Source organism: Neophocaena asiaeorientalis, unplaced genomic scaffold (genome assembly GCF_003031525.2).
Source record: "Neophocaena asiaeorientalis asiaeorientalis breed wild unplaced genomic scaffold, Neophocaena_asiaeorientalis_V1.1 scaffold7, whole genome shotgun sequence".
In the NCBI taxonomy this organism is placed as follows: Eukaryota; Metazoa; Chordata; class Mammalia; order Artiodactyla; family Phocoenidae; genus Neophocaena; species Neophocaena asiaeorientalis.
Window position 1 is genome coordinate 21,667,786 of NW_020185337.1, and position 22,246 is coordinate 21,690,031.

General features: G+C 37.4%; 1 protein-coding gene across 1 annotated transcript in view; it reads left to right on the forward strand.

The window, feature by feature from the left end:
- The window catches only part of MARCHF1 (membrane associated ring-CH-type finger 1), a 533,052-nt gene that overhangs the window by 198,043 nt on the left and 312,763 nt on the right, over nucleotides 1–22,246 (forward strand). Inside the window, exon 2 of the mRNA XM_024736081.1 lies at nucleotides 20,730–20,878. Coding sequence (XP_024591849.1) covers nucleotides 20,768–20,878 — 111 coding nt within the window. The 5' untranslated portion in view covers nucleotides 20,730–20,767. The remainder of the gene's footprint in view (nucleotides 1–20,729; nucleotides 20,879–22,246) is intronic.

Genomic DNA, 22,246 nt, shown 5'->3' on the forward strand with positions numbered 1-22,246 from the left:
CTGAGAATGTCAGTGTGCCTGTCTCCTCAATCCTTTCTTTATCCCTATTTATGTCTAATTCATTCTGCGGTCAGATACCTTCCTCCTCCTCAAGTGAATCTGTCAGCGTGGAAGCCTGGAGGCTCACTCACAAGGGCATGAATTGGAGCATGGATACTTGGAGCATGAGCTCAAATGAAAACTCAGGATATATGTGGAATATTTAACAGTTTGAAATCAAGCAAATGCATTTAAATTAAATATACCCTCTTCCCCTACATTAAAAAATACAACTTTATGCAATAAATTGCTTTTAAGAAATATAAAGCTATATTTTTATACCACGATGAATTGACAAAAATTCACAGACATATTAATTTAACTATTTCTGCTCACATCTACATGTTTCTCATTAATGGATCAGCAATGTTTGGGGAAATAATGTGGTAAAACTTTCTTAATTCATATATTATTATGTATTTATTCACAAAAAGTTATTTTCTTGCTTTCAGCAAAATAATTATGTTGTTACAATCAATATTTTTTATATAATTTGGGTTTCAGCAAAAGTAATAATCTAAATGATTGAAAGAGTAAAATGTAACTATTCAAAATACAGAAAATTCAAATATATTATAATAACAATGTCCTTTAATGTAAATGTAAAATATAAAATTTAAATTATTTTCATATTACTTAAGAATGTTTTTCTAAATATTCAAAGTTACCTGTTATAATTAAAAGGTAAATTATAAATTTTATTTATAAACTTCAGAATCTGAAAGCAAAATTATTTGAAAGGTGAAATTTTAAAATTTATTTTCTGAAAAGTTTCTGACATTTTATTAAATAATTTTATAAAAATAAAAGTATTTTCAATTCTATATGAACCTCTGCTAATGTATTGATCAGCATCAGATTTCATATATAACTCAATCCAAACATATTTATATATACATATACTATATGCATATAATATTGGTTGATTAAGTATTTACTTTAGTACTATATATGTACTGTTATAACATTTAAGAAGATTATAAATTGTTTAGTATTGCAAAGTTCTCCTTATCCATGTGGGCGACCATTGCAAATGCCCTGCCCATGGTCATTGCTTCAAGCACTGTGTATGGGAACCTTAGGACAAGCGAAATCTCCAAGTACCTCTCAAACTATATCCGCTAGCTTTTATCCTCAAACTTTTGATTTTAAAAGCTATATACGCACAGACACACAGACACACACACACGCCACTCCAACTCCTTTGTCTAATAGATTAGTTTTGAATTACCAAAATGACATATACTCCTTGTAAAATTCAAACAATATTTAGCAGATAACATAAAATCTGAAGTCCTTTTCAGTTACTCCACTCCCTCCATAGTTCACTTTTCCAGGAACTGTTGTTGAAGTTTGATATAAAACATCCTAGATGTTTGCATGTGTATGTAACACACACAAATACACATGCACACACATACACACGCTTTTCTTAAATGGAGGGGATGGTACTATCTTTAGCCTGAAACTCGCTTTTTTACTTTAAACGATGCACCATGAGTGTCAGCCTCCTTCGTTGTTTATAATGTAAAATTGATTTAATTGTATCCCGTGAAGGACATTTAGATTGTTTCTACTTTTCTATAACTATAAATAATGCTTCCGTGAAAGTTATATTTATATAAATGTTATATAACTGTAGCTGGTATATGGGTAAGCTTGTGCCACCTGACAACCATGCTGGTGTCCTAGGCACCCTGGTCCCCAGCAGGGATCCCATCTCATCGCCTCAGTCACCCCAGAACCCTGCACTCCTCCCTCTGATGGAGAAGCTACAGAGGCAGTTTCTCTGTAGTTTCTGTAGGGTGTGGCCCACAGGCAGTCTCCAGGACTCTGCTACGATGCGCTCAAATTATACCAAATCCTAACAGCCCTTTCAAGGTCACCTGAAAAATGAGTTCCCCTTCTCAAATTCTTCCTTGGTGAGAGTCTGAAATTTCTTTCTGTTGATAGTCGAATGCTTCATCTTGTTTTACTGTGGAGCCAGGTTGTCCTTTGTTCGCTGTAATTTCTCGGGGCACAGATGTGTTGGGAGTCCCTTTATTATGTGGTGCCACTGCAGTGAAGGTGCCCACATCCCCATCTGAGTCCAGTCCTGAACATTGCATGGTGGAAAGGGGCATCAGGTAGCAGCCAGAATAAATTTACCTAGTGAGCTTGCAATGGCTGGTACAAAACGCCATAAGGAGACTATTTTATGGCTTAGGGAAAGAGTCCTTCAGTTATGTGAACAAAGAAGCTCTACGGTCCTCCTCAGCACCCACCAGAGAAATGGACTCACATGTCCCAGTCCTGCCTAAACTTCACAACAAAGTCATGGGGCGGAATTAATCCAAAAAGGCACCGAGGGCCTCCCAGATCCCGAGTTAGGAAAGCCTTGTGAAGGCCAGGATGATACCCTAAAACCCAGGAAGCCCCAAAGCTGTGCCTCCTTGATTGACCAGCAGGTCACAGTTTCCATCAACTCACTGTCCGAGCACAGGTCAAAGTCAGAGCAATTACAGATTCTAGTGGGTGAGCAAATATCCTTTTTTTAATACCAATACCTTCCATATCTGTTGCTTACATCCTCCTCTTTAATGCTCACCAGAGTAAAGAAGCTGGTGCTGTGCAGAATCAAACTTGTTCTTGGAAAGCGTCTGCCAAAAATGTATGTGACCGCAGGGCATTTGGCAGAATTCCTGCAAACGTTTGCCAGATGAGGTCAAGGAAAAAGGGAGTACGCGAAAGAAGCAGAGGGCTCTTTGCTCCCGACAAAGGGGCTGGAAGAGAAAAGTGAGAAGCATAGGAGAGAACATCTTCAGACAGCTTGAGAAACTTCCTGTGACTCCATATCTCAAAGTACACCTGCATCCCCTCCTCTCCCTACCCTGCACTTTCATGCCTGTGTGTATATGTACCTCTAGATGTGCACACATACTTGCATGGACATACATGAAGGCCACGGGAAGAGACTGGGCTTCATCCTCAGTATAAGCAGATGGTTGGAGGGTTGTAAGCAGACATTATCCAATTTACACTTTTTATTTATGGTTTTTAAAATTGCAGTAGAGTTGATTTACAATGTTGTATTAGTTTCAAGTGTACAGCAAAGTGATTCAGTTATACATATATTTTTTTCAGATACTTTTCGCTTATAAGTTATTACAAAATATTGAGTATAGTTCCCTGTGCTATACTGTAGGTCCTTGTTATCTGTTCTATATATAGTGTGGACATGTTAATCCCAAACTCCTAATTTATCCCTGCCCCCTCCCCTTTGGTCACCATAAGTTTGTTTTCTACGTCTGTGAGTCCATTTCTGTTTTGTAAATAAGTTCACCTGGATCATTTACTTTTTTTTTTTTAATTTTTAAAAACTTGCTCTGCCTGCTCTGTAAAGACTATGCTGTCAGAGGACAAGAATATAAGCGATGATATCAGGGTGGCAGCAGTGTAACTAAAATCCAAATCCCATACTTTTTAGCTATTATGCGTGTAAGAAGGTGGACAATGCACATTTCGGAGAGGAGTGGTCAAGAGCTTATTTTCGGACATGTTAAGTTGAGATATCGAAGAGGAACTTAGATTTATTAATCTATACATGAGGAAAGTAAGACATTGAGGTGAGACAAAAATTGAGAATGTAATAGATTATTTTCCAGAAAATGGGAGAGAATGTAGAAGCAGTGATTCTCAGCCCTGTTTTCATTAGAAAAAAAAGAAAAAAAAAAAAAAAACAGTGCCCACATCCAAATACACATTAATTGAATAGAAACGACTGGATGGGACTGAGGCAACGGTAATTTTTTAAAACTCTCCGACTGATTCTGGTGTGCAGCCAGGGTTAAAAAACATTGTTAAAGAGAGAGAAGAGGACTAAACCCTGGACATGTAGGAAAAGAAAGATAAATGGTGAACGTATTGGGATTAAATCACTGACGCTTCTGTCACTTAGACATTTAATCAAAACCATTTCTGTAGCGATGAAAATAACTGATCTTGAGATCACAAGTGATGACAGATGAAAGAGGCTTATAATAGAAGGCTGTCATTATCACTTATACAGTACAGTTCTTAATACAGTCTCCATAGAGTTAAGCACAGATAATAGCTATTATTCCAAAACCTGTAGAGTTTTTCAAATATAATTTGGGGCTATTTTCTGCTCCCTAAAACTTCAAAGAATTGATGCTAATTAAAGAATGATTTGAAACAATTAAATTTATGATTGAATCCATAACGTTATTTTAAAGTATCTGATTAATCATCAAACACCATTAGCTTAACATTTTGCTCTATGTAGTCTTTTCAACTATCAATATTTCTTCTTGTAATTATTTGGAAAGTCTGGCTGGTTAATTTTCTGATTTAACTAGTGAATTGATGAAAGAATATTCCACATCCACATGGAAGATGGGAGAATATAAGCAGCAGTAGACTGTAAAAATCAAAAGGTATCACTTTGTATTTCTATTCCTCACCCCTTCCTTTTTCACCATCCTGTTTTGGGGCAATCCCATGTATTTCTATGGTTTCTAATATTACTTCTATACCAATAACTACCATTATTTCTATACCAATAAGTACAGTCCTAGCCCTGATCCCCATCCTGTTTCACAAGAATACTTCACACCCTTCAAACTGCCGCTGAGCTGGAGGCTTTTCTGGCATCTCACACCCCATGTGCAGAAAAGGGGGACCAGTGAGGAGACTGGTTAATAACCCAAAGGAGAGCTGAGGAATTGGAATCAAGCCAGCGGTAGCAGGAAACGGAGAGAAGAAACTGGATTTGAGATGCTTTCTGAAATCAGTCTTTATAATCTGGGGGCTGACTAGACATATGGGGAGGATAGTAACCATGGGTGGCATCCACATTTCTAGTTAGGAACCTGAGGGTATGGGAAGTCGTAACAAAAATGGAAGTTTTAGGTGACAGAACAATTTTGAGGAGAAGGTAAATCTATTTTAGACATAGTAATCCTGCCATTCCTTTTTTTTTTTTTACAAGTCAGTAGTTTCACGTATTACATTTAATATTTTTTAAAAATTTTGATTTTATATTGGACTGTAGTTGATTTACAATGTTGTGTTAGTTTCAGGTGTACAGCAAAGTGATTCAGTTATACATATCCATGTATCTATTCTTTTTCAAATTCTTTTCCCATTTAGGTTATTACGGAACACTGAGCAGAGTTCCCTGTGCTATACAGTAGGTGTTTGTTGGTTATTTTAACTATAGGAGTGTGTAGGTGTCAGTCCCAAAATTCCAATCTACCCCTGCCCCCAACCTTTCCCCTTTGGTAACCATAAATTCGTTCTCTAAGTCTGTGAGTCTGTTTCTGTTTTGTAAGTACGTTCATTTGTAACTTTTTTAGATTCCGCATATAAGCCATATCTGTCTGACTTACTTCACTTAGTATGATAATCTCCAGGTCCATCCATGTTGCTGCAAATGGCATTATTTCATTCTTTTTATGGCTGGGTAATATTCCATTGTGTGTGTGTGTGTGTATACAGGACATTGTATGTATCAAATGTATCCACACAGGACATTGATGTGGATACACTTGCAGTTAGCTGTTGAGTCTGGATTTGGGGAAACAGGTTAGAGCTACATTGTAAAATTTGGTATTCCAGTGTCCTGTCAATTTCTGCTGTCTAGAGATTATCAAGACAGTTTCTCTGGGAATTTCTTCATCTTTAAAATGAGAAGAATGTGTCTAGTAAGGGCTAATAAGCAGTAATAATATCTAATCAGTAATTTATCTAATAAGGGCTTTTAAAATTCCAATTCTAATAGTTTGCTTTTCTTTATCTACACGTCTTTATGGTTCTGTGTTCCCTAATTTTCTACCATTATCTCTGCCTGAAATCTACTTTCTTCCCTCTTCTAAATGCCAATTGGTTACTCAGCCTTCCAAGGTGTGCTAAATTGCCTCTCAGTTCTCCTGGTCAGAATCACCTACTCGTTGCTCTGGATGGGGAACAAGCAACATCCCCCAGGCAGCCTATTGAATGAGAGGAATTAACCTGACTGTAGTATTGTTTGCACAAGTCTTCACAATTTATAAAAACCCTAATAAAGCAGTTCAGTAAAGATTTTGTAGTTTGGTTTAAACATGGAAAAACTGAGTTCAGTTTTCACATGTTGGTACCTGCCATACAAGGAGGACAAATAAAGGTTTCGACATTTTATTCAAAGCGAAAGAGAAAGTTCATGAGCCCAATTTTCATCGTGTCATTGAGCGGGATGGGTCATGCTGTGGAATATGTGAGCAGTTCTCGTTGCTTGCTGTGTTGGGGAATGTAATTAAGGGAGTGAATTTTCTTTCAGATTGTGATTTTAATCTTCACCACTTTAAGGCAATTTTGGAAGAAATTGTGACAGCTTATTGAAATTTGGCATATTTCACTGCTGAGTCTTGCCGAGTTGCTTTTTATCACATCAATGACTTTGGAATTAAAGAGTTTCAAGTAACTCAAAACTGGGGGACCTCCCAGTGCGTCACTCGTGTTTGTAACATTTGTATGAGCACATTTAACTGAAGACTAACTGAAGAAAAATGTTCAAAAAAGCATCAGTGATGTGTTAAAAAGAAGTGCAGGCATTCAAAATCAAATCCAACGCATGTTTTCAGGTAAGACCGATAAAATAGAGCTCAGTCCACCATTATGAATTATCCTGGACTGACAAAAATCACAGAAGAGGCAGATTATTGAGATACCATGTAGACACAAAGTCAGAACTTCCGAAGAGATTCATAAATCTTCCTGCATATAAAGATACTTCATATCTCTGTGGTTGAAGTGCATACCTCGAGGTGTGTGCAAAATGTTCTTTTTTTTTTTCTATACATTTGGATCCATTTCAGGAAGATTGGGTAGAAAACTTTCCTTAAAGGGGGACAACGTAAAGCCGATTATATAAAGTGCAGAAGTTTCCTGAGAGTGTAAGTGATCCAATGCTTCTGCACAATAAAATCTCAGTCACATGATATCCATTTACTTATGTGTCTTCGGGACTTACGGCATTCGGTGTGCAGACTGATGCCACACACCAGACTACCAGACCAGCTGTTAAAATAGTGCAGTACCTCTGTTCCAGGTGATAATTAATGCGGACCTCAGCCTTCTGAGTGAACTCTGGCCACCTGGATGCCCTAGCATCTCTGGTAATCCAACATCCAAAAGGACGATATCTGCCGTAATTGGTAGTCCTCATGCCATACTGGTCGTTAAATATTTGAATGTCACTCAGTTGGTGACTCTTGCTCTAATCCCTCTATTTATCTCTTTTGCTAGACTAAGATCTCCATAACGACTCAGCCTGGACTGTATTCACGTGTATAGCCTTCCAATGCCTGGCATATAGAAGGGAATGTTTGTTAAATTGAATTTAATTCTTTTAAATTCTTTAAAAATAAGAGTTGACATCAAAATTCAGGTTTCAATTCTTGTGTTAGCCCAGGTAGTCTAGAAAAAAGAGGCTGAAGCAAGGTTTACACACTAATGCTCTAGTAGGGGTGCAATTGCAGAACAGCACAGGGGAGGGAAAACACCTAAAGATACTGCATTATCCCTTCCCATAGCTTAACAAGAAAATGTGACCAGTCGGCTTGCACAGAGGAAGTGTACAGGTAGAACATGTAGAACCAGCGTGCCTTAGAACAGTCCCTGAGCAGGGAGGAAGGGCAAGGAATTCTTGTCACGTTATCTCTCACTAATCTTAGTTTCCCTACTGGGCATTAATTCCCGCACACTTTTGGATGGTGTCACCAGGCCAGTAAAGGCAGATGCTGGGGATCCAGAGCACCAGGGACCGGGACTGTCAGAGCAGCTGCAGCTTCCATCACAAGGAGCCTGGTGGACGCCAAGCCCAAGTCCAGCCCTGACCCCTGCCTCAGTCTTGAAAGGAGCTGAGATCAACCAGAGATGTCAAGGAATGAGGCAGTAGCAGCAGAGGCCAAGGGGCTCTGATGTGGCCCCCAATCCCAGGGGCCAAGGGAGCCTGGATTGACACATAAATAAGGACCAGAGCAGTTTCTAAGAGGCTTTTCATTTGAACACTTAAACTCGGTCACCTCTACCCCAGCCTAACCCCCACCACCACTGCGTGAGTTGTGGACCTGGTAGATAGGAAGCTTAAAGGGAAACGACTTAGGCTTCAATGTTGTCAGTCTGATAGAAAGAGGAAGATTGTCTACTACCTGAAAAAGAACCTTAAGAAGTTGATTTTTTTTTTTAATTTCCAGTGAATTGGGTCTTTCCAGTTCTTATTTTTAAATAAATGCTGAGAAATATCACAACATATGGCCATATATATACACATTTGTGGTATTCTGGTACAGAATATCTTGAATGTATCTTTTTTTAAACAACTTTTTTTTTCCAGCTTTATTGAGGTACAATAGACAAACAAAATTGTATATATTTAAAGTATATGAGATGACAATTTGATATACGTATGCATTGCAAAATGGTTACTACAATCCATTACTGCAGATGGTTACATGTCTCTTGGCAAATGTCAGGTGTATGATACAGTGTTACTAGTTCTAGTCACCGTGTGATACATTACATCCTCATGACTAATTCATCTTATAACTGAAAATATGTCATTACATCCTTATGACTAATTCATCTTATAACTGAAAATATGTGCCCTTTGACCAACATCTGCACTTCCCTGCCCCCAATCCCTGGCAGCACCATTCTACTCTGTCTCTGTGAGTTCCACATTTTTTTCTTGAAAGTATTTTGAAAGTAAAATATGAATTATTTGTTTTGGCCAAAATACTTTTTGAATGCAGGTAACTTGTAGTTGACCATGTTTATCTTTTTACTTAAAGATATAGCATTATTGTGATATCTCTTCTGATGTATAAGCAAGAAACATGTCTTTCTTTTTTTTTTTTTTTTTTTTGCGGTACACGGGCCTCTCACTGTCGTGGCCTCTCCCGTTGCGGAGCACAGGCTCAGCGGCCATGGCTCACGGGCCCAGCCGCTCCGCAGTATGTGGGAACCCATGTCCCCTGCATCCGCAGGCAGACTCTCAACCACCGCGCCACCAGGGAAGCCCGAAACGTGTCTTTCTTATTGCAGAAAAGGAAAGAATGATTATCAAGTATTTCTTACATCAGTTATATTCTTTGCTGAGAGCTTTTAGCTTCCAATCAATTCTGCAAAGATTCTGCTTTCATCTTCTGTTGTGGATACAGAGTTACCATTCTTCAAGGGTCTACTTGTGTAGATGTAAATGAAAAGTTAAGTGTTCTTTGGCATTTCACTCTAATCAAGTGTTGTTTTGGTCTTCCCTTTGGGAAGGCGATTAACTTAGTTTCAGTTCAAGGTGATAGACTTGCTCAGACAGCTCCAGTGAATGTTTTATTCACTTTACATATGACATAAGTATTGGCTAGAAGAATGCAGGATACCTAAGGTTATTTTGAATTAGAATTAAATATCGCTTACACCGACATATTTAGAACTTAGTTCTGCTGTGTCTAGTAAAACATCCAACTCCATGTAATGGTTGGTTTTATTGGATTACTTCTCTTAAATTTTTTCCCTTAAGCATCTTCATTTCGAATACTTTAAGCTGCTTTTTGACTAAATTAATTAATAACGAACTCCAGTATCAAATATCCTTCTTGGCTAATAAAACTCAATTGTTTTGGACATTATAGGTCATGAATTAGTCATTTTAATAAGCTGTCTAAAATAAACTTTTCCTACATTTAATTCTGGATTACTCATTAACTGGGAATTCCTGGTCTCAAATACCGACAAATGAAGATGTATTGTACAGAACTACATAATAAAGGAAGAAGCATACAGTTTTCATATAATTCAAATGGAGATATCAAATGCACATCCTGTGACTATTACCTTCTATGTGTGGTTTCTTAGAGTCACATACATATACTTCAATGTAATTAGCCAAATTTAAAATGTGTCTTTCGTGTCAATTCATTCTTCTATTCTGCCTTTCACTTTCCTACACCTTTTACTGTGAAGCCCTCTAGAGAGCAAAGACTGTGTTTAAAGTTCTCTGAATGAGACCTACACAGCACCACGGGCAAGAAGGAACTTAAGGAGTGCAGTTTTGGTGTTGGGATAGATAGTATTAGGCATAACGCCAGTCAAATACTAATCCTGTTATTATCCTCTACCCAAACAAGTTTTCCCCTTATTAGATCTTTCACTAAACACCTCCAATTGTGCCATACCATGTAAAAAATAATGCTGTTTTGTACTGACTCTTCAAATGTGACTGGGGATAAGAATCTTACCATAATGCATAAGGGGAAAAAAGTACTTTGTTTCTCACATATGAAAACACATGATTTATGTTTCATTGATTTAAAAAAATCTTAAGTCACCTTAGTCTTCCTCTGAGCTGTGATGAGAAAGGCAACGTCTCTAGACTGACAGTTTCTTTAAATTCATTCCAATTTGCTTTACTGTAGTGTTGGGTAAATGTGACAGCAATCAGGAAGAAATGTGCACTTCAGATTCTTTGTCATGTAAGTTAATTAATTGAAAAAATATTTCCCGTCTGCAGTTCATAAAACACTATTCATAATATGCCAACAAACGAAACCAAGCCAAACCAGAAACTTGGGTACTAGGCAGCAATGCAACACCTCTGCTCTGTTTTGTCCATGTCATAAATATATTTGCACAATGACAGGAGTAATAGAAAATAGGATTGGCTTGAATGACAAAGCTTTTCAAATGGAAAATGTTTGTGACACATCTTAATGACAATAGTCATTTGGAACCACAAGACATTTAAAATATAATACAGAAATTTAGAAAAATTGTATATACATAATTGAAAAATAATTCGTTCTATTATGAATTTTTTTCCCCTTATATTATTGTACTTGAATCACATAGAAATTCTGTTTAGCCAGAAAATTGACTGTTAAACAGTCTGAAGCGTTATATGTTGGACCTTTGACTCAGTAACTAAATTGAGTTTCAGATTCCTAGAACAAGACCAGTATTTGAGTATGTATTGAATACATTTCTTAGGTTTAAGATTTCTCTAATATTCAAAGGCAATCTTGGGAGATTTCACTATTTTGCAAGATGCCTATTTCCAATATTATTTCCACCAATCTTCTTGCTTGATGACTAAAATCCAGCTTGAAATTTTGGTGCATGGACAATATATAGTAATGACAAGAGAGTCTTGTCTTTAACAGTATAAAATCTGGACAAGGTTTTATATTAACTCACCTAAATCATGAGACAATTAATAAATATACTACATAATATTGTGTAACATAGAGTAATTGTTGGTTTCATATTACTTAATAGCCCTGGTGTTTTCTTATCTGAACAAAATAGACTTTTATAATGTTCTTTAAGAGATAAACTGCTGGAAAATGTTCTATTTCAGGATTATTCTATTCCCCTTGGGTTGTCAGACAGAAACTATACGGGGAGAGTTTTCAACAGTAGCAACATATAATGCGTAACTTGTGTTTTTATTTGGTGGCGAATTCTGGGATCAAAGAAAGCAAGAGGTGAATGGCCCCGAGGCAGACCTTATGCCTTTTCTGGAACTGCAGTATCTCCGGTCAGGGTTTCGTTTCTCAACCTACTGAATGAGCACATTGAGTCTGCATGCAACTTGTCCGAGCAAATCCACTGGGTGGTTCTTGTTATTGGGATTTACCATCGACAAAGGTCATGAAGCATCTTTACAGTAAATTCCCTAAAGAATATCTGCTATTTACACCTGGCTGCTCAGAAGCCCTAGTTAGGCCTGCATAAATCAAGCTATCATGGATCTAGATTATGATTGGGAAATAAGGCATGATACCTCAGCTCAATCATGTAATTCCTTCCCGGGTTTTTCTGTAGATATCCTTTTTTCTTTGGCTACAGTGACCTTGTTCCTTTTAAGCTATTGTTTAAAGCTTCAGACATTTCTTGTGCATTGTGAATTAAATTTTAAGGAACTATTTAGCATGTTGTAGAGGATCTGTTAAATGTTACAGAAAAATGTGTGGTCAGGAATCTGGCAGCAGGACATAGTGTCATATTAGAACTTTCTATTTCCTATTCTGGAAAAAAAAAAAAGGCTCTTAGGGTCAATACTCCTTGCTTGTCATCACAAGCAATCTCTTGTCATCACACAAGCAATCTATGGAGGGGTATGAAGTCCACCAAAGTCCCTTTTTATTTTATTGTGTCAAAAACAAAGTTTCCTTCTTCTTTTATCATCAGTTCAACGTTTTTTTCCATAATGGAGCAGGATACATTTTAAATGTCAAATTTATCTTCAGATGGATCTTCACAGATTCTGTTTTAAAACTTACTATTCATATACCCAAAATTAGCTCTCATGGAATCAGTTCCAAATTACACATTTGCTTATGTATATACATGCATGTTCTTTTCTCTTTCGTGGTGAAATTAGTGGCATTAGAACTCTGCAGAAGCTCATATCTTTTTAAATGTATTTTATTCAAGTATGGTTTATTTACAGTGTTGTGTTAATTTCTGCTGTACAGCAAAGTGATTCAGCTATACATATACATACCTTCTTCATATTCTTTCTATTATGCTTTATCACAGGATATTGAATATAGTTCCTTGTGCTATACAGTAGGACCTTGTTGTTTATCCATTCTATATATAATAGACATAATTTTTTGATGCATTCAAATGAAGTTTTAATTTTTCCCTTTGAGAATCAACTGTTGAATAGTTTTCTCTATCTTATATTCTCTGGTTTGGTGCCAACTTCCTATTTGTCATAAAAGTAGTTTGTAGTTTTTTGTCGTATCTTCACAAAATGACCTCTCTTTATGACTTTAATTCTAACTTACATTTTTATGGCATTCTTTTTTTTTTTTTTTTTTTTTTTTTTTTTTTTTGCGGTATGCGGGCCTCTCCCTGCTGTGGCCTCTCCCGTTGCTGAGCACAGGCTCCGGACACACTTAGTTGCTCCGTGGCATGTGGGATCTTCCCCGACCAGGGCTCAAACCAGCGTCCCCTGCATTGGCAGGCGGATTCTTAACCACTCTGACAGCTGGGAAGTCCCTATGGCATTCTTATACATAATGTATGTGGATAGTATTAAAAGATGGCTCAGCACTGAGTAATGTTTTTGCTTTTCATTAACATATGGAAAATATTTTCTTTATTTTGACAACGTGCATTTCTTCTTCCTATTTCAATATTCATCTAACATTACCGAGTATCTGCTTTGTGCTATGATTTGGTTTTGATCCTCATGACATAAGAGACTTATTTGAAGACACCCTCACCCCTTTCTCAGACTACCCTCAACATAGGTAGGGAGGCAGAGAATGAACAAATAATCATGAAATGCAAAAGACTCTCTGATGGTGGAGTAAATAAACCACCAAGTTCTCATAGATAGGGAAGCAGGTAAGGAACCAGGCAAGATATCGCAGGGTTACTGCTGACGTAGTCTAGTGTAGACTGATGACAAAACTAGGAGAGCTGAGAAGAGACATTTCAGGGAGATGAATACAGAAAAGGAGGCTACAAGGAGGCTTACAAGGATCAGCTTCTCAGAAAAAAAAAATTCAAAAGTGATTTATTAAAAGTTAATATACCTTTCACACTTTGAATTCTGGATATCGGTTTATAATCAATTAAACTGTGATATTTAAAACCCAGATATTACTGAATATTTAAGGACAAGTAATTTCTGGGAGTGGCCAAGATTAGTTTGTGGCAAATAATTGTACTATTTAAAAAAAATCTTGGTAGTCGATATCTGAATTATTAGTCAGGTCAAGTGTCCAAGATAAAAATAAGACCGAGTATCCAATAGCATACTCATCGTATTTTTGACACTGAAATGTAATTCTGATTAGGTCATATGCAATAATTTTAATGTTAAAAATAAATAAATTCTACGGTATTATGGACACTGTATGTTCAATTAACCTCATATATGAAAGGAAATCCACAAAGAGGCTTCCATATGTTTAATATTAAAAATTTTTGCTTACAAATCTTATACTTACCATGATTATTACTGGTTATTTAAGAACTTAAAGAAATGAAGATGACAAGTTTAAACAATGAAATATTAGAACCGTATGGCCTTTTTTCTTCATTTTTAAAAAATTATCTGTTTGTTTATTTTTGGTTGCTTCGAGTTGCGTCAAGCAGGGGCTCCTCTTCATTGCAGTGTGCCGTCTTCTCTTTGCGTGGCTTCTCTTGTTGTGGAGCACGGGCTGTAGGCGCGTGGGCTTCAATAGCTGTGGCACGTGGGCTCAGTAGTTGTGGCTCCTGGGCTCTAGAGCGCAGGCTCAGTAGTTGTGGCGCACGGGCTTAGTTGCTCCGCGGCATGTGGGATCTTCCCAGACCAGGGCTCGAACGCGTGTCCCCTGCATCGGCAGGCAGACTCTCAACCCCTGCGCTACCAGGGAAGCCCCTCTTCATTTATATAAGTATCACAATTGGAGACTAGATAGAAAGGGAAGAAGGAGGTTCATTGTGAGTGAGCACTAAGTTTACTGATTCTTGGTATATACCTGCAACTAAAAATCTGTTTTCTTGAATGTACCTTTCTTTTCTTTTTTTTTTTTTTTTTATGGTACGCGGGCCTCTCACTGTTGTGGCCTCTCCCGTTGTGGAGCACAGGCTCCGGACGCGCAGGCTCAGCGGCCATGGCTCACGGGCCCAGCCGCTCCGCAGCATGTGGGATCCTCCCGGACCGGGGCACGAACCCGTGTCCCCTGCATCGGCAGGTGGACTCTCAACCACTGCGCCACCAGGGAAGCCCAGAATAGGTCTTTGTATAGGAGTGTTCTAGAGCATTTCATGATGCTTACTCTTCCCTTCTCCCTAGTAGTGCCACAGTGGCACCTTTCTCAGCTGTTCATCATGAGATCTAGGTAAGCTTCCTGGTGGTGAGACCCAGGAAACTCTGGGGCCTCCACTAAGAATGCAGCCTCCAGGAAGTTCTTCTTCTTAAGCTAGGCCATATTGTGCCTCCAATAATACATCAAAATTACTGTGTGCTAACACCAGTTTATGGTTCTAGCAGCTTCTCTGCATGTATTCTGAAATTGGCCATGCATCTCTGTAGGCATCTGTCTCTCCATATTTGGGGGTAGTAGTTTTTTATTACAACTTCATTCTCTGATGGTTCCAAGAAATATCATTAATTTTCAGTTTGTTCAGGTTTATCTTTTTGTAAGGATGGGACTGATGATTTCCACACTCTTTACATGTCAGTGTTTAAACTAGAAGTCCCTCACACTTCACTTTTGATGTCTCAAAGATTGGCCCAACCTATGTGCTAAGGGTTGAGTGACTACCACCCTCTCATAAAGAGGCTTCTTAGCCATCACTAAAGTGTGGAAATGTGTGTGTGGCCTTCCCTTCCTCTGCGTCTGTATTAAGACTGGAGTAGTCCCTGCTATTATAGTTTTCCCAAGGTTGCGGACCTGGAAGCTGCCCCTTCCTCCTTTTCTAATGACCTCAGTGTTACGGCTCATACTGCTACCAAGACTGTCTCTTCAAAACCCTTCTCTCTGCACCGCCCCAACAGAGGGCGAATAGGAGCCCCCTACCTTTTCTGCGCCATTTCTTCATTCACAAGGCTAGAGTAACTTGTAAGACTTCACAGAAAGATGGCTGCTTCTAAAAGGGATTGCAAGGTAGAGGGAGAGTTTTTAAAAAGAAAACTATGTACTAAATATATCTTTCCTATAGTCCAAGCAAAAAAGCATTTAAGCATTTAAATCTTCTCTATGAGTCACGCTATGGTTGTTCCCGTTTCTTAACTTTACTCCAAAGGGGAGAGCTCTTCTTTATTTTCTCCTTTATTTTAGTATCAACAGTTATTTATTGGGCTCTATATCAGTTAGTGTTCCACATCTTAGAAGGCAGCTATGAACCTCTCTGTCCATTTGAGAAAGCTCACACCCTTCTCACAGAAATCAGAAGGCCCTCAGCACATACTTCCATTTCATAGCAGTAAATTTAATAAATAGTTACCTAGTGTAAAGACCATCTGGTCTGAAGACTTCCCACCAGGCAGTTCTTGATGGTTGTTAGGACTCCGTGTCTTCAAGGACAACTCACAGTTGTGTGTGAGCACTTCAAAACATCCACGCAGGCATCCAGCGTAGCAGTTGGTGTGACTTTTAGGCATGTGTGTTATAGTCTTCTGAGGGTCTAGGGAGTACTCTTGGAGCACACACACACACACACACACACACACACACACACACACACATACACATACATGCACCTTTTCAAAAAACAAACATTAATTGTCAGCGATATTGCAGCCTACCGAGGAAGGGAAGCATGTTCTTAACTGTTCCTTCCTTCTTTTATTTGCAAGTTGTTTCTTTCATAATGGAGATCGATCTTCATGTTTATTCTAGTGGGGTGAGGAAAGTGTTCAATTGTTGAGACATATTTCTTAAGGACACTTAACTAAGGAAATATATAGTCAAATCTCTAAAATTTTTGTTTGAAAAATCCTTTCAAATTCTTAGACAAGGACTATCCTCAAGTTACCAATTTGAGGATGGTTGTGTACATGAGGAGGTGGGGGAGACTTTCTCAGTTACGTGTATGTGGTGAAGAGGGAAGGACTTGACCAGGCCCTTAACTATACTCTACTGGATGTGGCAGGGAGCGGGTGATGTTTTAGGAAGGAGAGAGTTGAGAAGGTAGACAGGCAAAGTAGAGGCAAGCAACTGCGTTTTGAGAAGAAAATGTTCTTTTTTTTTTCTTATCGTCTTTATTGGAGTATAATTGCTTTACAACGGTATGTTAGTTGCTGCTGTATAACAAAGTGAACCAGCTATACATATACATATATCCCCATATCCCCTCCATCTGCGTCTCCCTCCCACCCTCCTTATCCCATCCAAAGCACCGAGCTGATCACCCTGTGCCATGCGGCTGCTTCCCACTAGCTGAATTACATTAGTTTGGGGGTACAGTAAGGTCATTTTAATAAGCTCACCTAGAGAGATCGGCTGGGCTTTCTTTCCGCCAGGCAGCATAGCTGCAGGAGCGCAGTGCCATTTACACGGATTACAATGGGAAGGAGGCCCCCTAGCGTTGTGTAGCAAAGCTGGTTGCGGCAGCCAGTAAGAATTTTAATTTTCATGTAAGTTATTTGTCATTGTATTTTCTTTGGAGAGTTGTCCAAAATCAATGGTCTCCTTCAGCTGATATTAAGTCAAACATCTGTTCTCAAGGTCTTCATAGTACTCATTGCACTGCTATCAGAAGTTGATTGACTTGTCAGTTTCCCCTCTACCTGGAACTCCAGATCGCTTTAATCCTTTTACCAATAGTTCCAGGCACACTGTCTGGCACAAAGGAAGGGTTTGCTAAATGTTTCTGAATTAAAAGTAACTATTCTCTATGACATACACCCAATTGCCCTGCATTTTTTTCTTCCTAATTTTAATTTGTTGTCAATTTAGCTCACAGAGAATGCACTGTGTTTCTATTTATTAAATTAGCTCCTAGGGGTAGCATATTAAAAATTAAGCTTAGTTAAATCTCAGTGTCCTGTGATCATTATATAAGCTGCTCATTGCTGCATCTCATATTAGCTTGGTTCAATGGTTAGATGGTAATTGACATGAATACTTAATGACCACGTTTCCATTCTGATATATTACTAGTGATGCTTACAGTTTAAAGTGCATTAGGGTTAATTGTAAATGCTCATAATTTGCCCACCCTTCTGACTGACAGTATATTCTTACACCTCAGAATATGATGAGCACTCCAGACCTGTGTAGGAAGAATACTGGTCTTCAGAGGCTCATCAATCACCATTATTAACCCTTCAGTTATCTCAAATCTATAACCTAAACTATTTCTGGAATTTCTACTTTGTCATCCATGTTGCCAAAAAGATCGCTGTGAAGTATAACCTAAAGTCTGAGTGTTTTGTGATAATAGAGAAGCAGGTATTACCTTTAGCAACTGTCACAGTCTCTTACCCACAGGAATTTACAGGATGGTGCAGTGGAGCTCCCCTTTCTTCCCTGTCTCCCTCTCTTTCATGTCACCTACACCTGTGCTGCTTCCTTGGAGGCCACTGAAACATTGGCTTCTTTCAGATATGATTCTTCAACTCAAAAGTAGCTAGTAAAGTGGGTGGATGCATACTATACTGAGCACGTCATTAGACAAAGCTTTTCTCTTATAAGATGTTGTGAATGTCCAGATGTAGTAATGTAAACATCAGAGGTCTTTATTATAATCTCACACATTCTTCATTCATATGATAAAAGGTGAAGTGATGCTGTCTAGTTAGATTGCTCTGGTCATTTCACACATTTAACTTTCTTTGTGAATATTCCTATGAATATGTCCAAGTTCAAAGAGAAGCTTTCCGGTCTTCCAGGCCATAGCCGTGTATCATGTTTCTTTTCTGTTTTCCCACAACAGACAGGACAGTGTCCATGGTAAATATTCGGTGATGATTATTAACACATTATTTAGGGGAAAAGAGTATGTATTTTAACTGGTTGAATTATTTAACCTACTTAATCATCCTAGAATTAAGATAATGTCTGTTACATGCAAAAAAAAGAAAAAAACTAAAACGCAGCTGACGTTTTATTATACTACATCAGCAGGTATAGTCCAAAGTTTAATAGCCCTGTCATGATGACTTGTTCAACAAAACAGTTCAGAAAGATGGTTTGCACAAGCAAACTTCAGGGGGGACGTCTAAGATCAAAAGGGGCAGGCAGTCGCCTTGAAGTTGAGCATATAAGTTCACAAATTCAAAAATTAGGGAGTCAGGAAGATCCTAGTTATGCTTGGATTTTAAAATTCTAGAGAATATTGCACTGAATCTGACTCAAATCAAAAATGAACGTAATCTTCCTCTTATGGCTTTTCCATGCCTACTTCAGTACCTACAGTATAGTAGAGGCTCAAGAAATACTTAAGAATTAATGTTGACTGAATAAGGAGGAATATAGCTATGACCACCACCATCACAAGAGAAGGCTACAAATGAAATTAAACTGCTTTATTTAATCTCAGAAACTGAATAGGAAATAAGAAGTCGACTGCTTTTAAAAACATATCCCAGAATGGGTACTGATGATATAATTTTTGTGGGCCACTTTATTATGCTTTTTATTCATGCATGAATTCAACATTTTATTATAAGCACTAAAGTGATATATTTAATTATGGAGTTAAAAATTTTTTTAATTGCCAAATGACTTACAAGTAGGACATTTGTTTGTACTTGATTAAACTGTTTTGGTCGTTATGTATCATTTCACTCCCTGCTTTTGAATAAAGATGCTCATTTACATTTACTGTTAGTACACTTCAAGAAATGTAGTTAAATACTGATGACTAACCAAGATACTGTGTACCAGGAATGTGGAAATATTTAGTTTCTGTGGAATGCAAATTAGTTGGATATGCAGATTTTGCATTACACAGATCAGCGTTTTCAAATAAAATCTCAAGCAGTGTGTTTGAAAGGGCAAGCATTAATAACTTGTTGCTCATTCACACAATTGTTTTGAAGCTCCCCTCCCCATTTTCCTGCACCTCAGATGAATGACTCACTCATATAAGATTGCCAGTCTTATTTAAAAGGCCATTCCATTGAGTATCTTAGACTTAATTTTTATGAAAGTTTTTTAAAACTAATTTCCTATTTGCATTGTTAAGATCCATTTCACTTGAGTATTTTGTCATTTACAATAATAACTCATCAATCTGTTAATGCAACCTTTCTTACTGTTACTTTTATTAGTCCTATGAAATGTGCTATTTTGAACCTCTGAAATGTTATAAACCACCAGATTGCTAATTGCTTTGGATACTGTGAAAAATAATTACTCCACATTATTTTTTATATTTAATTGACAGTGTAATGCATTTAACTAAAGATCTGCAATGAACTATTTCTAATTACTGAGCGTAGTGGAGTGGAAAAACTAGGCTGTAAAACTTTACAAGGAAACAATGTTTTCTTCATTACATTAAAAGTTATTGTTGCTGTAACTTTTTCAGAGACAAACAAAAAAATTCCTTAAATGGGAAGTTCTGGAAAGCTAGAATGAGTTGTGGCATATTTTTTTTCATGATATAGTAAGGATATTTTTTAAATTATTATTTTAATAGATTGGTGATGGGTGTCATATACTAATTTTACCATGCTTGCCCTAAAATTTCTCCTTCTTTAGTTGGCAGAATTTTATGAGAGAGATAATCATGCCACTGCCAGAACGAGTAATGTTCATCACTGGCCTGTGTTCGATTCATTCTGCATCTGTAGGACATTCAGCTGAAAAGCTATGCCAAATTTTAGATATTGAAATATGTAGATATATCAGGAACTGAGTCTGTTCTTAGCTCTCAAGGTAAGAACTTCTTGTTAGAAACCGATCTTTGAAAATAACTTAGAACCTGATGCAAGGAATTCCCACCACCTAAAAGTGTCACGAATTGAGGTGTAAAACGTTAAGCTCTTTGAGTAGACATGTACTGTTTTCATTGCCTGTGGTTCTGAGGTTATTAATGGTCAGCGTATTCTTCTTTTCCTCCCTATAACACCTGGCTAAAATAAAGTGCCTCCACTGGTATTACATTAAATTGCTTATTTCATTTCAATGATGTACATTTTCCAAAAAACAGACATCTAAAACAAGTGACCTGTTTCAGGGAATGTAAATTATTTTCAGAATTTCAGAAATTGAAAAGGGATAAGAGGAAGGAGAAAATGCTGGGCTGGTGTGAAGCGATAGCGCGTAACCCTCGCAGGATCCCTAACAACACGCGGACCCCCGAGGGCTCAGAGGAATGGGCTGACGCCTCGCAAACCTCCACACTGGTGAGTGCAGCCGTGGTACCTCCAATGGCTTGTGTGAATGGATGCGGAGGGAATGGGGAGGGGGCCGGGGAGGGCTTCCTCAATAGTTCTCTGCTTTGCAATGTATTATATTGCTCATATAGACGTCACTGAATCAACGGGTGGTAATAAAAACATCTTAATTTCATAGAATCTAGAGTTTAATTCAGGTTAACAATTTTTGTTTTTCTTTCTGTTTCTTTGGACATCGCCCGTCCATTATGTCAGGGACCTTACAGAGACATTTAAAGTTTATACCTTGCATTCTACACTTCGGTAATGGAATCACTGGAGGAAAACGAGTACTGTTACCCAAAAATAATGAAAAATCAGAATCCTACCTTCTGTATTTTCCTATATTGCATCCTTTTTAAAGGCATTTTTTAGAATATATAGGATTCAAAAAATTATAACTTTGATATAAAATCGTGAATTGCTAAAATGATTTGAAGACCAGATCAATAATATACTCTTTCTTGTTTTGTTTTCTGCGTTAAGTTTACATGTTCGGCTTTAGCTAGCTTTTATTTCCCAGTGATTAGGAAAAGAGAACTCATTAGCAAAAGGAGTTTTATAAGTTCTTTGTTTAGATGTTGGCTGCAACATACTTCATTTTGATTTAAGGAAGGAAAATTCCATTCAATCTCTAAGTTTTAAATTGACATGTTAGTTGTATTTTAATTGCTATTTTACCATTTTATAAGAACACGTACTTTCATTAGCCTGATTTATTAGTTGATGAGCATATAATTAAATATAAGCAAAGGTTTTAGGTTTATTTTTTTACTTTTGAGTTATTTCATAATTTCTATCATTTTACATAAAAACAATGGTCCTGAGCAAACATTATAGAGTGAATTTCAAGAGAAACCATGGAAAGGAATAGGCTTTCAATTGATAAAACATAGAAATGGGAATTCTGTTTAATTCCATCATCTTAGACCGTAGGGAGAGGGCTGAGGGTATGAAGAAAGTATGCAATGTGATTGGACAAAGTTCTAGGGAATAGATTCTTTGAAATTATTATCTGCAGTGTTTCATCTCAGTCATATGCTCTTTTGTAAATTACCGTTTTCAATAAAACTGCTTGGCATGAGTTAACACCATTTAAATCCACATGTTGCACAATATTTATACATAAAGCTGGATTTTGTAGGTACCATGCAATAACTAAAATTTTTTAAATAAAAATATTACTTCTGTGATCTCATTAGAGTGGCTTTAGTGCTTAATTACTATTTCATAGAACCATAGATCAAAACCATTAAAAAAAATCTTGAGCCAACATTTGGCCTGACTTTCTCTTATAATTTTGGGTAACCTAATATTAGCTTCATTTTACAAATGTGT